This window comes from Lagenorhynchus albirostris, chromosome 5, assembly GCF_949774975.1.
Source record: "Lagenorhynchus albirostris chromosome 5, mLagAlb1.1, whole genome shotgun sequence".
Taxonomy (NCBI): domain Eukaryota; kingdom Metazoa; phylum Chordata; class Mammalia; order Artiodactyla; family Delphinidae; genus Lagenorhynchus; species Lagenorhynchus albirostris.
The window spans coordinates 86,422,043-86,439,977 of record NC_083099.1 but is presented as its reverse complement, the minus strand read 5'-3'; the positions used below and the strand labels follow the sequence as shown (position 1 = coordinate 86,439,977).

General features: G+C 38.3%; 1 protein-coding gene across 2 annotated transcripts; it reads left to right on the top strand.

Annotated features, from left to right (window-relative positions):
- The first annotated feature begins 2,286 nt into the window (after window positions 1-2,286).
- Window positions 2,287-15,716, top strand: GTPBP8 (GTP binding protein 8 (putative)). 2 transcript variants are annotated; one of them, XM_060150609.1, is made up of 6 exons: window positions 2,287-2,639; window positions 4,439-4,537; window positions 6,221-6,351; window positions 7,352-7,451; window positions 9,837-9,955; window positions 15,268-15,716. In XM_060150609.1, exons 1-6 carry the CDS (start codon window positions 2,304-2,306, stop codon window positions 15,356-15,358), a joined length of 876 nt encoding a protein of 291 aa, XP_060006592.1. In that variant the 5' UTR covers window positions 2,287-2,303; the 3' UTR covers window positions 15,359-15,716. The 2 variants fall into 2 exon arrangements, with proteins under 2 accessions (XP_060006592.1, XP_060006593.1); XM_060150610.1 differs by lacking the exon at window positions 15,268-15,716 and adding an exon at window positions 10,149-12,154.
- Window positions 15,717-17,935: the final 2,219 nt, after the last annotated feature.

Genomic DNA, 17,935 nt, shown 5'->3' with positions numbered 1-17,935 from the left:
AAGAGTGAAGCTGAGGGCTTCCCTCGTGGCGCAGTGGTTGAGAGTCCGTCTGCCGATGCAGGGGAAACGGGTTCGTGCCCCGGTCCGGGAAGATCATGGCCGCTGAGTCTGCGCGTCCGGAGCCCGCGTACCGCAAAAAAAAAGAAAAAAAAAAAAAGTACCATTACAAAGTCAAAAGTAAACAAGTTGGGAAAAATATTTTTAAAACATGACAGACAAGAGATCAACATTCTCAATAACGAAACAGTTATTACAAATCAATTTTTTAAGTGAATAACCTAATAGAAAACATGATTACAAAAATAAATGACCAAACAAAATCTCAAAATATGTTTATCTTCTTTAATAATCAGGAAAATATTACCTAAAACAAAAAATAGTTTTTTTTATCTTTTCATCTATGTATGGCAATATTATATAACATTATAATACCCTACTTTTATAATGCCTGTTTTGATGCTATAGGGAGTAATTTGTTGCAATTTCTTTAGAAGATGATTTTTCTACAGAAATATGAAAAATAAAAGTGCACACACCTGGGCTTCCCTGGTGGCGCAGTGGTTGAGAATCTGCCTGCCAATGCAGGGGACACGGGTTCGAGCCCTGGTTTGGGAGGATCCCACATGCCGCGGAGCAACTAGGCCTGTGAGCCACAACTACTGAGCCTGCGCGTCTGGAGCCTGTGCTCCGCAACAAGAGAGGCTGCGTTAGTGAGAGGCCCGTGCACCGCGATTTAGAGTGGCCCCTGCTTGCCACAACTAGAGAAAACCCTCGCACAGAAACGAAGACACAACACAGCAAAAATAAATAAATTAATTAATAAACTCCTACCCCCAACATCTTCTTTAAAAACAAAAAAAGTGCACACACCTTATGCACCTATCAAGTCCTCTTCTAGGAATTTATCCTACTTCCACAAGTGTGCAAAGATATCTATTCATGAGTGCTCACTGTAGCATTGTTGTAATAACAAAACCTAATTAGTGATCAATAAGACACTGGAGATATAAACGGAATAATATGCCTCCATTAAAAACAATCATGTAGGAAAATGTTACTATGACAATGTGAAAACCACATGGGAACAATGATAACAAGAGAAGAGGCCACCCTCTCATATCTAACTAGTGCTTGGAGTGAATGAGGACTTTGTGTTTTTATGGTAGTTTAGGGTTTGTTTGTTTGTTTGTTTTTTTAAATCATGTAGGTCGGTACGTATTGATATAAAAAGACTTCCAAATATATTGTTTAAAAAATTTTAAAGGCTTTAGAACAGTATTTTGAGTTAAAATACATACATGGTAATATATATATCCAGAATGTCTGGATGTTTACAATGAAGTGTTTTCTTTGGAGGAGAGAGACTAGGGGAAGGAGGAAAGCCTCAAAGCCCAATGCAAAGATCAACAAAAAATTAGCCGGCCGGCAGTAGGTCAGGCTACTCTCCAAGTCGTTGGTCCTGTTCATTAACTTTTCTGTAACATTAATTCAAGAATTGCCCTTATCAGTCACTGAACAACCTGGGGAATCGCTCAAAAGACCGTGCGTTAACATTGGTATGCTGTTTGCTGCTAAGGTTTTAGAAGACGATCGTCTTTTAAGCAGGAATATCTTACAGATACTCATTTTGTCATGATACCTGTATCTCCCATTCCAGCAGTGATCGGTTTGAATTGCTCTGAAAAGAAACTTTTGAAATAAGATGTCATTACATAACTTCAATGAAACAACTCGAACACTTGTGCAAACTGTTTTTTTTATTTTATTCTGTAAGAAATCTCTAAAATTTAATGACATTTCCTGCAACTGTAGAGAAGGCTGAATGAAATATGAACAGGAGCTTTTTCAACTACATTTCTCACCAGCCCTTTTCATTGTTGAGAAAGTGTTTTTCCTAGTGATTTGTACAACGTTAACGTCCGTGAGACAACCAGAAACTGTGAAGAGCAAACTGGCCTGAAACCCACCAGAGCTGCACAGGTTTTCTTCTTCATTTGAGCCTCAAGGCTCACACAGCCAGATATGTCTCTTCACCTCTGAAAATCGTTAAACAGCCTCCCCACAGCGACATACAAGTCAAAGGCACAGGTGTCAGGGCTAGAGTGTGAAAGGCACCCAGCGAACTTTTTTCCCCCTGCGAAGTAACACCTGCCCCCGACTCTCTGTACGCGAAGAGCTTAAGCGGGAACCAGCGAGGCCAGCGGAGACTACAATTCCCAGCAGGCGTAACGGGAGCGGGGTCATGCACGCGCAGTTCAGACCTTCGGAACGAAGGCCCGAGGCGGGGCTTCTAGGAGAGGAAAATGGCAGCACGGCGGCTGTGGTTTGACGTGGGCTGGCTGTTTGCGATGGGGGCAGAGCTGGGGAGCGGAAGACGAGCTTACTGCACGTCCCAGGCCTTCACGGAGGTTCTACGGCTGCCAAGCAAGCAGCTGACGAAGCTCGTGTTCCCACTGCAAGAACTCGAGCGGCATTTCGTCCCGGGCTCGAGGCCCGATCTTCACCTGAAGATCTTCAACCCAAGCCTGGATGACATCGCGAGGGCGGAGAGCGTCTTCACGGCTTCCTCGCGGAACCGCATCGAGTACCTCAGCTCCGCCGTGCGTCTCGACCACGCCCCGGACCTCCGCCGCCCGGAGGTGAGAACGGCAGCCGGATGTGGGTGCTGAGGACTTGGGCCGGGATTTTGCTGTCGTCTCTTTCTTGTCAGCAGACCGGCGAGATTTACTAGCTTTCTGTGGACGCATATCATTATTATAACAAAGTAAGCAGATATAGTTTTAATTATTTTGGTAGTGAATATAAAAGACTTTAAAAGGCGTTTAAAAACTTAACCATTTATCTTTATTTCTAATTAATTGCAGTAGAGAATACATGCCGAGGCAAATTAGACAAAGTGAAGAATATGAAAAGTATAGGAGTTTCACAAATGAAGTGATTCTTATCAGTACGTAATTTTCACCCAATCTAAATTTCCTATCATGGCAAGAAAAATTTATATATAGATGGCAATAATGTATAAGATTTTTTAAAACAACTTAAGTGAAATTCAGTGAGTGTGCATTTTATTCATGTCCTGCAGTTTACTATTTTGTTCTGTCTGTTAAATGAAGGCTCTGACCTCCTTACATACTTGTGATAACGGTACCACTGCACTGAAACTTTTCTGCTAGTATATTTAGAACTGCTGTAATAATTTAAGAGTACATAAATCACTTAATGATTTTGAGATAGCATCGATTTTCAATTTTCTAAATTACTGGACTTTTTGTGTAATTGGCTTTTCAATTCAGTTTTATTATCTGTATATTATCATTGGATTTAATCTGGGAGAGCATTTGAAATTTTTGCAGGACCCAAATCAATTCATTCTGAAGGACTGACCCCAGTTTTGCAAAATGTGTAGCATTGCTGGCCCCTGCCCACTAAATGCCACCCAATCCTATTGATAACCAAAAATGCCCTTACAAATTTCTAAAACACCCCAGGGGGCGGTACTGCCCTCATTTAGAAGCACTGATTGGAAATGTACCCTCTTCAATACTGTATTAAAAAGACGAGCCATGTGTATTAATCGTTAATATTAGAAATATTTTGTTGCTTTCTACATTCAGACTAAAGGAGAAAAGCTTAATTGGAACAAGAAAGGTCAAGAGAAAGGAGTAATTATAATTGGTGCTATGGTGTACTTTGAGAGTTTGTGAGGAAATGGAGTTCCAAACACAGAGCCAGTTCTGTTGAAACACGTCTAGTTTGTAACTTCAAAAAAGCTTTGTAGGGTCTTCCCTGGTGGCGCAGTGGTTGAGAGTCCGCCTGCCGATGCAGGGGACATGGGTTCGTGCCCCGGTCCGGGAAGATCCCACATGCCGCGGAGCGGCTGGGCCTGTGAGCCATGGCCGCTGAGCCTGCGCGTCCAGAGCCTGTGCTCCGCAACGGGAGAGGCCACAACAGTGAGAGGCCCAAGTACCGCAAAAAAAAAAAAAAAAGCTTTATAAATATGGAATTCTTAATAAATGTTGCAGATATTCTTGAGTGGCATAGTGTAATTAAAAGCACAGGTTCTGGATGTAGATGCCCTGAGTTCAGATTCCAGTTTCTTCACTTTCTGGCTGTATAATTTTGGGCCAGTTATTTAACCTCTCTCTACCTCTAGTTTTATCACCTGTAAAATGGGGATACGAATATTATCAGTCTCATGGAGATATTGTAAAAAGTAAATAAGAAAATATGTTAAGTGCTTTTAAAACAGTACCTGCCATATTGAAATCATTTAGTAGATAGTAGCTGTCCATTAGAATTTGAGGTTTGACTAACTATAAGCCACTTTTTATGGTTAGGCAAGACTGAGTAGTATTCACAGATTTTTGCAGCTAATACATTATATAGTGATATATATATATAAACTAGTACTCAATTATCTTCTTTTTGCTTGTATAAGGTGTGTTTTATAGGCAGAAGCAATGTTGGAAAATCCTCTCTAATAAAGGCTTTATTTTCACTTGCCCCAGAGGTTGAAGTTAGAGTCTCCAAAAAACCGGTATGTTAAAATTTAAAATATATCTAACTATCTCTGAATTGACTAAGATGAATAATAAATGTTGAGGGGGTAGAAGAAACCATCATTGCTAAGTTCCTAGAAAAGTGATTTCTTTCACACAAGCACTAATGTAAGACATTTCATTAATGCCTGTGTATTTCTCTGAAGAAAAGGAAGTGTATCTGGAGTTATTTTAGTAGTCTTGCCAGTATCTTGGGGAAATCTTCCTTGGTCCAGTCTTTTCCAAAGAGTTGTTCTAGTGTCATTCTATATTTGCTTCTTTGAGAATGATCATCTGCTTCTACTCTGATTTTAAAGAAAACAGCTTTAAAGTGTATTATTTTTTCCTCCTCTAATCTTTTATACCTTGCTAACTCAAATATATACACCCATCAGGCAATTCCCAGTTTACCCAGGGCCAAATTATGTGCCTAATATCCCAGCCAGCCTGCTGTAATAGCTTTCTGTCATTTTCTCATTTCCTCTGCTTCCTTCTCAATAATGCAGACTCTACCAATATTTAAGATATCCTCTCCTCAAAACTCACCTCAGTTTTCCTCACCTTATTATCTATCCTTGGCAAAATGTTCACACCAACCCAGTGCTCACTGCCCCTGTTGCCTTGCACTGGAACCCTTCCCTGAGGCTTCACTGGTCTTCTCTTGCTCCGCAGTTTTTCCTATGGTTGATTCCCTGATACCATCCCTGACAATTGTAGTCATTTGTTAACCCTCCTAGCTTTACTCCCTCCTGCCCTGCCTTACCAAATACCCCAGCTAAACTCTCACTTCTTGGTAGGGTTGTTCCCTTTCTGCTGGGAGAGGACAATGGAAGAAATGTATTCTTGACATTCCTAATCTGTAATTCTAAAATTATTTTCCTATAGGTAGACACTTAAGCTGCCTGGGAACCTAAGCATCATTTATAAAATCTTCCCTCTGAAAATAATTCTTCTAAGTTCTAAACAATTGACTTTTAAAGTTATTTGTGTTAATCTTTCCTTTTCTGATTAATAATGTCTGTGGACACGAAACCACATGAATAAACCACTTTTTATCATCTTTACATCAGTTTTAGTTGCACATTTTACAGTTGTACATGCTTTTTAAAAAATGCTTAATGAAAGCACTAAACCCACCTAATAAAACATGCAAAACATCTTGATTTTAGGAAAGTTATAGTCTAGGCATAATAAACTATCAGGCTTTGCATCTAGGTGTTATGCAAACTTGTATGACTGATAGTAAGCATTTAATTTAACCTATCTGTGCCATAATTCATTCTTCTTTAAAGTGGAGTTATATTGTTCATCAGAGAATATTGACTAATGCAGTCGTACTATTTAGAACAGTATAACTTTTTCACAGAGAGGGAGCTAATGAAGTAGGAAAGACTCGAAAATATTTTGCCTACGTTATTTCTAATATGGAATCTAAAGTTCTTAAATCATATAGATTCTCTTTAAAAAATGAATTGGAGGGAAGTAGTAGTATCATCTAAGCTTATCTCCAGCCACTTGTCTTCTGTCTTCTTTTCCTGTATCATCATCAGCATAGGGTTATATACAGAATACTTTTATGCTTTTAATAAGTAATTGTTAATTGAACAGAAAATATTTTGAGTCATGAAATATATAAAGGACATATTTTAAGAAAGCTTTTATTTTTCCATTTACTTTATCAGGGCCACACAAAGAAAATGAATTTTTTCAAAGTTGGAAAATATTTTACATTGGTGGACATGCCAGGTTATGGCTATAGAGCACCTGAAGATTTTGTTGACATGGTAGAAACCTATCTAAAAGAACGAAAGAAGTAAGAAAAACATTTTTCTTATAATTGTTATGTTGAACCCCCCAAAGTTCTCATGACTAGGACATTCTACACATGATGAACACTTCAGTTTTATCAAATGACTTTTTTAGAAAGTCCACTTTATTCCCTTAATATTCTACAATACAGTATTTAGGAGCAAGGTATATACTGCCTGCTTAGTTTTTTCCTGTAAGTTAGCTTAAACTTAATTTCAATTGTTTTCCTAAATTGAGACTATCAATAGTAACTCAGCAGACTTTATTAATTTTTTTATACCAAACTCTAAGCTGGCTGTTTTTAAAAATGAAAAATGTTGGTTAATGTGGTATTTACCAGATTTAAATAAACTTCAGTAAATTCTGATTATCCTTAAAATACTTCTGACATCATAGCCTCTGTAAATACTACCTTTTTTTATTTCCATAGGTAGTCAAGTAGCAGGTCTATGTTTCAAGCATTGCACAATATATAGAAAAATTAATGTTAACCTTTTGAAGAATAAAAAAGTGTTTACAAGTATCTTGCTTGTTGTAGCTTTACATAGAAACTAAGATAAAATACTTGCAAAAGAAAATGAAAAATATAATGTTTGGTTTCTGTTATCTGTTAGTCTTAAAGTAATATTTGAAAATTTAGACATTTTTATGGTAACATAGTTAATTGGGTTCCTGTTTCTTTCTCCCACTAGAGTTCAAGCTCTTAGAGGAAGGGGCTCATTCATCTTTGTATCCAGTTCTAGGCAGATTATCTTATGTTCAATATATGCTATTGAAATAAATTAATATTAATGAATTTAGTTACTGAATGTAAATATTGAGACCTGTTGGACTGTAGGATGGGCTTCATAGTGAATTGAGAATTCCTTTTGCTTAAAGAAATTTAAAAATTTTGAATTGATAATTATTCAAAGTAAAATTTCTTAGTGTAGTGAAGGTTGGGGGGAAGAAATGAATGAGTATATTTTATATTGCCGTTAATCTTCTTTTCTGCATTCTTATAGTTTGATGAGAACATTTTTGTTAGTGGATAGTGTTGTTGGAATTCAAAAAACAGACAACATTGCCATAGAAATGTGTGAAGAATTTGCATTACCTTATGTGGTAAGTATTTCTTTTGAATCATAGTTGCAATTAGAAATACAAGTTCCCTGTGTGTCTATGTGTGTGTGTGCATGTGCACATGTGTACATCTTTTTAATGAAAGAGTAGGTCTTGCCTCCTCAAAAGATAAAGGAGTACCTTTTAAACAATCTTTTCAGTTATCAGCCATTAATATTAAAATAAGTTCTGTGGTACTTTTATTCCCTTTTCCTTCTCCTGGCTTTTAAGTTTTCAAAATTATAGTCAAAGTAAAAGTTTTCTAAACTGTTCATTTAGTGTTCCTAAGTGCATTTCTTTGTTTTTTGGTTTTTTTTAAAATGACAATATAAATATTTGCTAAGACTCATTTGTAGCTCCTTATCAGCAGGTTGGCAGATACTACTTATCAGAATGTAAACAAAACTGCAACTGAAAAATTTGCTAAACTAATCTGGAATTTAAGAACATCACAAGAATATAGTAGGCTCCAGCACACATAAGTAGGATGTTTATATTCTTAAGGAAAACAAAATTTCTTATGAGAATATCTTACCAGTTCTTACTGTTGTTTACCCTAGAATAGAATACAGATTGGTAGGTTGGTATCCATATTTATTTTGCTTTGTAGGTTTTACAGATAAAATGGCAGTCTTAAAGTTCCTCTCTAAGGAAAAGAGCCCACTGACTATAATTTGCTTTCAAAAAAATGTCAGAAAACCACTAAAATGTAGTGGTTTTGGAGTTTAGTGCAAATCAAACCATGTTACCAGTCAGAAACTTTTCTGTATTCTTGGGGTTATGGAATTCTTGGGGTTTGCAAAAGCCCTGTGAAACATTAGAGATAATTTATGGTTATGAGGAGCCAAAGGATTGATAAACATAGTCTACGTAGTGAAAAAAAAAAAAAAAGAAGAAGCCCAAATATCGTGCAACTGGTTATATTAAGTGACAGTGATAGTACTCCTAATTTGATATCATAGATACCATTTTGTGGAATCATATATTTTTCTCAGTTTTAACTTTAAGGAAATATTAACCTTTCTTCTTTGGAAAAGAAGTTGTGATAGAGAAATTATGTCTCCTTTTAAATATTTGCCTTTATGAAAAAAGACTTTCACTTTCTGCTTCTCACTCCTTTTACCATTAATATTTTTTTAATTGAAGTATAGTTGATTTACAATCATTAATTTTTTTTATAACTGAAAAGCATAAATGATTAGTCAGGAAATTTAATTTATAGAAATTCCCTAGGAAAACCTCTGACAGATACATCAAGCTTTTACTTTTTTTTTTTTTTGCGGTACGTGGGCCTCTCACTGTTGTGGCCTCTCCCGTTGCGGAGCACAGGCTCTGGACACACAGGCTCAGTGGCCATGGCTCACGGGCCTAGCCGCTCCGCGGCATGTGAGATCTTCCCAGACCGGGGCACAAACCCATGTCCCCTGCATTGGCAGGCGGACTCTCAACCACTGCACCACCAGGGAAGCCCTCAAGCTTTTACTTTTTAATTGATTTTGTAATTATCCATGCATTGACCTTCCTCTAGTATGTATTGATAATTGTCATTGAGTAAGTAAATTATTCAAAGTATTTACTGTTGAACCTAGTAGAATCTAGGCTTACTTGGAATATAACTATATATCGGTATAGCTTGGAATATAACTCTAGTGGCTACAACCTACAACTAGCCTGATTTCTAATTTTTCCTTTAAATTTTACATATAAGGCAGAACAATTATGTAGTTCAAAAATGATTATAAGTTGGCAGTTTTATATGGATCAACCTAATAATATTCACTTCTGTATCTTAGACCATAAGATATATAGTGATCGTATGAAACATTTGGCATATGGCAATTGCAAACATGGCACCAGGGTGCTTTTCACTGGTCTTGAATCAAAGATATTATGGCCCTATGTAGTTAAAGATCAGAAACAGCAAACATATATAGTGTATGCTTTATATATTGCATACATTAACTCATTTAATCTTCTCAGCATCTCCTTTAGGAGGTATTGCTTTTATTTTATACATGAGGAAACAAGTACAGAGAGATTAAGAAACTTGCATAGGTCACCTAGTTGTTACTGAAATTTGTAACTAAAATGTATAAAACTGTAGAGTAAGAAATAACAGCTGACCCTTGAACAGTGTGGGAGTTAGGGGCGCCAACCCTCCTTGCAGTCACAAATCCAAGTGTAACTTACAGTCACCCCTCCCTATTGGGGGTTCCTCCATATTGGCAGTTCCACATCTGTGGATTTAATCAACCACAGATCGTGTAATATTGTAGTATTTACTACTGAAAAAATATGCATATAAGTGGACCTTTGCAATTCAAGCCCATGTTGTTCAAGGGTTACCTGTACTTTATTTCTAATGCTTAAATATTTGTTTTCCTACAGATGGTATTGACAAAAATTGACAAATCTTCCAAGGGACATCTTTTAAAACAAGTCCTTCAGATCCAGAAATTTGTTGACACTAAAACACAAGGATGTTTTCCTCAGTTGTTTCCTGTAAGGTAAGAGTTGAATTGTCTTTATGTACTAACATATAACTTTATGTACTAACAACCTTTAGTATTAAATCAGTGTATCTGAGGTATCACTTAAAATTACAGGAGTTTGGAAGACTGTGCACTTAGCCATAATTTATTGGTACAGCCCATCAACACTTTTATTTTTTCTTCCCTCTATTCTTTCTTTTTTCTGCAGATTCTAGCTAAATCTTCCCTGTAGTATCTTCATGATCTTTCTACCTCAGCCTATTTCAACCCTAGACCACAGTAGAAGTGAAAACTTTTTACTTTTTAAATCACCTAAACAACAGCCATAATAAAGATACTACCATCTCTTTCTCAATTCTAAAGAAAAACAACTCATCTTTATGGTAGAAAGCTCATTCAGGCTGTGAAGGATAAGAATTTTCCTTTTAAAGGACGATGTGCAAAGAAGAAATTCTTCGTATAAGTTAGAATTAAGCATCAGTAGCTGAGAGGATGGTTATTTCCTGAGCAGCAATTTTTGAGATATTAGATGTGGTTTAGCAATGAAACATGAGTTTGTCTTTTCAGTGTACAGTTTGGGTACAGTAAGTAACCTATATACTAGCAGAAATGCAGTGCCACTTCCCTGTGATTTTCTGACTCTGACTTCTTTGACACTATTATAGTTTCTATGAGAAAATAATGAAACCAAGTAACACTTAGTTGTATATAAAACTGTCCTCTAAACAGTCATTCTACTTTCTACAAATCCAGATCACAATTAAATTGTTGGTAATTATGAACATGCCAGTCTAAATCCATCTTCATTCTTTCCTACAAAATGTTTTTCCCCCTTGTCTTACATTCAAGTATTTATCCTGTTCATTTGTCTGTGTCCCATATATACAGTGGAAACTCCTAGGGGCAGGAATGAAATCCTAATTCTTCTTAGAGCCCTGAGCATTGGCATAGAAATATATCTGTTTCTTTTAAACATTTAATAAGAAGGAAGTGAGACGTCCTCTAAAAAGGCAAAACAAACATAAGATGGGCAAATTATGGCCTAACAGAAGCATTTATTGAAAAAAAATGTTTTAGTTGACTGTAAGCTGAGTTAAATAGTATAGTGGGACTGGGGAAAAACTGACAATGTTCTCTTGAGCTACATTATTAGAATTATAGTGTTCAAAACAAGGGAATGATCAAACAGTAGTCTCACACTGCTATAAGCTGTATGCTACCAGATCAGTTGAGCTAGATTGTGGCTTGACATTAAGAACAACTAGAGCTATCTGAAAACAGATGGTCTTGGGGGAGGTTATGTCACTAGATCATTCAAAACACTTAATTGATCCACAAAGTAAGCATCCCTGTTTCACAGATACGATTACAAGTCGGAGAAGTGAAGTGAGTTATAGAGAGGTATTTGCTGAAATAGAAAGAGCGTGAAAAAAAAAAAAAAAGCATGGACCTCAGGGTCAGACAGCCATGGTTTTGCATAGTTCCCCTACTTCTTGGCAGTAGCTTTTAAAAAAGCAACTTATTTCATTTTCTGAGTAAAAAAATATGACAGAAGGATTAAATAAAATGCATTGTGACTGATATACACACATTAGCCACATAATAAATGTTAGTTTCTTTCCTTCCCAAAGGTCAGTCAGTGAATGGCAGGGTTAGGCCAACAACCCAAACTATCAGATTCTCAGTACTTTTTAGAGGCGTAGCCTTCTTTAGATGTGCCAGCATTTTCTGCTGCATGACCTTGGAATCACTGCCACTGTATCACTAAGTGACTAAGGCACTGCAGAAGCCACACAGCACTCAAGGTCTTAAGAATTGAGACACACGCAGGAGGCTGCTGGCTTTCAAGAACTTCAATGTTCACCATACCACAGTGACAACATACAGGAAGTTATCAGGTTGTACTCAGTAGTTCTCAAAACCCAATTCAGAAAATAGAGTTATTTATACTGCTTGCTTTTATTTGCTTGACCAAGTCCCAGTACATCCCTCCAAAAGAGGATTTGGCCTACTCACAGAATAATTATTATAAAGTAAGTCAGGTTTTATTTCCTTATCTTCCTGTATGATCTTGGTAGGAGAAAGATGGAAGTGTGGGTAGACATGTAGTCCAACAGGGTTTGGCCTTTAAGCCTGCTGGCAAAAGTTAAGTGCTAACCTTCATGTCTGAACTCTGCCCCAGCTGAGTAGAGAAATAAAATTGGTGAAAGACCCCTAAAGATTGATTCTGGGATCAGTCTGTTTTTATAAATGGTATGGAAGAAATATATAAGTAGGCACAATATAATTGTTTCTGTGGTTTTCAAGCAAATGAGAACTGAGTCTTAAGGACAAAGAAAATCATATGAGTTGACAGAAATGTTGCAAATCAGTTCACGGTGCCATAGTGTGTGGACTATCCAACTTGTATCGCTCCTGTAAACTGTACATGTGTAACTTCAGTTATAACTGAGAACCATTATGCACTGTTCTCAAGTAGGCAGCTTTGGTCAAAAAGTCTAAAATGCTGTACTTTATCAAAAAGAGAATTAGCCATACAGCAGAAAATATTTTACCTGTGTTATATACAGGTATACACCATAAATGTATCCATAAACGTCATAGTGTCTCCGTAAAAGTCCACGTATCCCAAGAAACTATGTGTTCATTTCCATGCTGATAAATGGATGAAAGGATATGGATGGATACAGTAAGATAGATCGAATAATAGACACAATAATGGTGATGATTTTTTTTTAAATCATGATAAAAGGTCTACATTATCATGGTAATTGAATCTTTGAGACAAAAAGAACAAATTAAAGAAATCAGAATTTTAGTCTGGGAAATAAAAAGCAAAACAGAAGATATTCCAATGGCATTTCTCACAGAAATAGAACTAACAGTCCTAAAAGCTGTGTGGAACCACAGAAGACTGCAAATAGCCAAAGCAACCTTAAGAAAGAACAAAGCTGGAGGCATCACACTTCCTGATTTCAAACTGTGTTACAAAGCTATAGTAATGAAACAGTACGGTATTGGCATAAAAACAGACACATAGGTCAGTGGAACAGAATAGAGAGCCCAGAAATAAACCCATGCATATATGAGCAATTAATTTACAAAGGAGCCAAGAATATACAATGGGGAAAGGACAGTCTCTTCAATAAATGGTGCTGGGAAAATTGGACAGCCACATGCAGAAGAATATGTTAAGACCTGAAACCATAAAACTCCTAGAAGAAAACAGGCCCTAAGTTCCTTGACATCAGTGTAGGTGATCAGTTTTTGGATCTGACTCCAAAAGCAAAGGCAACAAAAGCAAAGATGAGTAAATAGGACTACATTAAACTAAAAGCTTCTGCACAGCAAAGGAAATTATCAACAAAATGAAAAGTCAGCCTACTGAATGGGAGAAAATATTTGCAAGTCATATATCTGATAAGGGGTTAATATCCAAAATATATAAAGAACTCATACAACTCAATAGCAAAAAAAAAAAAATCGGATTAAAAAATGGGCAGAGGATCTGAATAGACATATTTCCAAAGAGGACATACAGATGGCTAACAGGTATATGAAAAGATCCTCTAATCATCCTCACTAAAGATCCTCACTAATCATTATGGAAATGCAAATCAAAACCACAGTGAGATATTACCTCACATCTGTTAGAATGGCTATTATCAAAAAGACAAGAAATAACAAGTATTGGCAAGGATGTGGAGAAAAGGGAATCCTTGTGCACTATTGGTGGGAATGTAAATTGGTGCAACCACTAAGGAAAACAGTATTAAGATTCCTCAAAAAACTGAAAATAGAACTACCATGTGATCCAGGAATACACTCCTGGATATATATCTGAAGAAAATGAAAACATTAATTCGAAAAGATATATGCACTCCCATGTTTGTTACAGCATTATTTTCAATAGCCAAGATATGGAAACAACCTAAGTGCCCCTCGGTGAATGAATGGATAAAGAAAATGTGGTATTATACAGTTGACCCTTGAATAGTGTTAGCGGTTAGGGGCTCTGACCCTTGGCCCAGTCGAAAATCCAAGTATAACTTATAGTCGACCCACTATATCCACATTTTCTCCGAATCCCTGGATTCAGCCAACCAGGTGTAATGCTGTAGTATTTACCATAGAAAAAATCCACATATAAATGGATAAATGGAATTCAAACCCATGTTGTTCAAGGGTCATTGTGTATACACAACTGGAATACTATTCATTCACAAAAAAGAAGGAAACCTTGCCGTTTGCGACAATATGGACGGGAGAGCATTATGCTAAGTGAAATGAGTCAGAGAAAGACAAATACTGTGTGATCTCACTTACATGTGGAATTTAAAACAACAACAAAACAAGCTCATAGATGCAGAGGAGAGATTGGTGGTTGCCAGAGGTAGAGGTTGGGGGTAAGAGAAATGGGTGAAGGTCAGAAGGTACAAACTTCTAGTTCTAAAATAAGCCATGGGGATGATGTATTGTACAGTATGGTGACTACAGTAATACTATATTGCATATTTGAAAGTTGCTAAGAGAGAAGATCTTAAAAGTCCTCATCACAAGAAAAGAAAATATTTTTTAACTATAAATGGTGATGGATATAACTAGACTTATTGTGGTGATCATTTTGCAATATATACAAATATTGAATTGTTGTACCCCTGAAGCTAATATAGTGTTATGTGTCAATTATACTGCAATAAAAAACAAAACAAAACAAACAGAAAAACACTTTTAGTCTGGAAAATAAAAGGCAAAACAGTAGATGTGAAATTTTTAGAATCATGAAGGACATAGATCCGATAATGTGGATCTCCAGATTTAGGATACTTCAAGAGGCTGGGGGAAGAGAGGAAAAGTAGGACAGATTAAGACATTCTGTTTCATACATGGAACTCACAAGAGTTTGTAAACAGATTTTTTTTTTTTTTTTTTTAAGAGACGGGGTCTCACTATGTTGCCCAGGCTGGAGTGCAATGGCTATTCACAGGCACGATCCCACTACTGATCAGCACGGGTGTTTTGACCTGCTCCGTTTCCGACCTGGGCCAGTTCACCCCTCCTTAGGCAACCTGGTCGTCCCCCACTCCCGGGAGGTCACCATACTGATGCCGAACTTAGTGAGGACAACTGATTGGCATAGCGCACTACAGCCCAGAACTCCTGGGCTCAGGCAATCCTCCTGCCTCAGCCTCCCGAGTAGCTGGGCCTACAGGTGCATGCCACCGCACCTGGCTGTAAACAGATTTTGAGTTAGATGAATTCAGATCTGTTACTACCTCTGAAGTAAGGAAGAAAATGATTTTGCTTTTTTTCTTTTTTTTCCACAGTGCTGTGACCTATTCTGGAATCCATCTCTTGAGATGCTTTATAGCAAATATAACAGGAAATCTGGAGACTAATGGCTTCCAGTTTAGCTGAAGATTCAAAATTGTCTATGCCAACTGAAGTTAAAGACTTAGAATTTCAACATTGTTTTAAATGTTGTGTATCTGTAACTTGCAGGATCACTTCAGCTTTAAAACCTGCATATTCCCAAAGCAGGAATGAATTTGTGCCTGCAGCGGGGGAAAGGTTTATACATGATTGAATTATGCTGTTCATTAGAAGAGATACCAGCCATTTTTCCTGTTTTAACAAACTGACAAGAGCATATAGAGGTCCATAAAATGCAAGTCTATTTCCTACTGTGTAGACAAGGTTTGCCATATTATTTATTGGGTTTTTGTCTTTTAAAGGAATGTCTATTATGTATATTTTATTAAAATATTACAATGGACTAGGTAAAAAAGGGGCTACTTTTCTGCTAAGCACTAATAGATAGGTTGAAGATAAATTCTTACATGTATAGCTATAACTTGTCTTTTTTTAGAGACCTTATTTGAATATAAAAAAAATTATTCTTCATAAAATTTGAGTCAGTCCATACTGGAAGTACCAGTTATTTCAGGCTGGGGTCAGTCACCTTCACAGGGTTCAGAATCAGAAGACCAGAATTCAAGTTCCAGTTCTAATAGTTATTACATGTTGGACGTTGGGCAAATTACTTGAGTTCTCTGAACTTCTTTTGTAACTCTTACCTCAAAAGCTATGAAGATTAAAATGTGAAAAGGACATCTGCATGTTCTAAGTATTTGTAAAGCAAAACTAACTCAAGTATATAGCAAAATTCACAGGTAGATTTATCACAGAAAACATCCTGTCATAGAGGAAGTAACATTTTATCTAATGAAAGACCAAAAAGAAGTTTTAGGTGAGAAGGTTATTTGCAAAGGACAAGAGAAAAAAGTTGATTGGACAGTTTGTAATTGGTTCATTAAGATTCACAATGGAGGAAGGGAGGAAGATGGCGGAAGAGTAAGACGCGGAGATCACCTTCCTCCCCACAGATACATCAGAAATACGTCTACACGTGGAACTGCTCCTATAGAACACCCACTGAATGCTGGCAGAAGACCTCAGACCTCCCAAAAGGCAAGAGACTCACCATGTACCTGGGTAGGGCAAAAGAAAAAACAGAAACAAAAGAATAGGGACGGGACCTGCACCAGTGGGAGGGAGCTGTGAAGCAGGAAAGGTTTCCACACACTAGGAAGCCCCTTCATGGGGGGAGACTGCGGGTGGCGGAGGGGGGAAGCTTCGGAGCCGCAGAGGAGAGCGCAGCAACAGGGGTGTGGAGGGCAAAGCGCAGAGATTCCCGCACAGAGGATCGGTGCTGACCGGCACTCACCAGCCCAAGAGGCTTGTCTGCTCACCCACCGGGGCAGGCGGGGGCTGGGAGCTGGGGCTTGGGCTTCAGTTGGATCGCAGGGAGAGGACTGGGGTTGGCGGCCTGAACACAGCCTGAAAGGGGCTAGTGCACCACAGCTAGCCAGGAGGGAGTCCGGGAAAGAGTCTGGACCTGCCAAAGAGGCAAGAGACTTTTTCTTCCCTCTTTCTTTCCTGGTGCGCGAGGAGAGGGGATTAAGAGCGCTGCTTGAAGGAGCTCCAGAGACGGGCGCAAGCTGCGGCTATCAGCGCGGACCCCAGAGACAGGCATGAGACGCTAAGGCTGCTGCTGCAGCCACCAAAAAGCCTGTGTGCGAGCACAGGTCACTATCCACACCTCCCCTCCCGGGAGCCTGTGCAGCCCACCACTGCCAGAGTCCCGTGATCCAGGGACAGCTTCCCCGGGAGAACACACGGGGCGCATCAGGCTGGTGCAACGTCACGCTGGCCTCTGCCGCCACAGGCTCACCCCACATCCATACCCCTTCCTCCCCCCTGTCCTGAGTGAGCTGGAGCCGCCAATTCAGCTGCTCCTTTAACCCCATCCTGTCTGAGCGAAGAACAGACGCCCTCAGGTGACCTACATGCAGAGGTGGGTCCAAATCCAAAGCTGAGCCCCAGGAGCTGTGCGAACAAAGAAGAGAAAGGGAAATTTCTCCCGGCAGCCTTAGAAGCAGCGGATTAAAGCTCCACAATCAACTTGATGTACCCTGCATCTGTGGAATGCCTGAACAGACAACGAATCATCCCAAATTGAGGAGGTGGACTTTGGGAGCAAGATATATTATTTTTTCCCCTTTTCTTCTTTTTGTGAGTGTGTATGTGTATGCTTCTGTGTGAGACTTAGTCTGTATAGCTTTGCTTTCACCATTTGTCCTAGGGTCCTGTCTGTCCGTAGTTTTTTGTTTCTTACTTTAAAAATATTTTTCATTAATAATTATTTTTTATTTTATTTTTTCTTTTATTTTATCCCCTCCCTCTCTCCCTCCCTCCCTCCCTCCCTCTCTCCCTCCTTCCCTTCCTTCCTTCCTTCCTTCTTTCCTTTTTTCTCCCTTTTATTCTGAGCTGTGTGGATGAAAGGCTCTTGGTGCTCCAGCCAGGCATCAGGGTGGGACAGCCAACTTCAGGATACTGGTCCACAAGAGACCTCCCAGCTTCACGTAATACCAAATGGTGAAAATCTCCCAGAGATCTCCATCTCAACACCAACAACCAGCTTCACTCAACAAC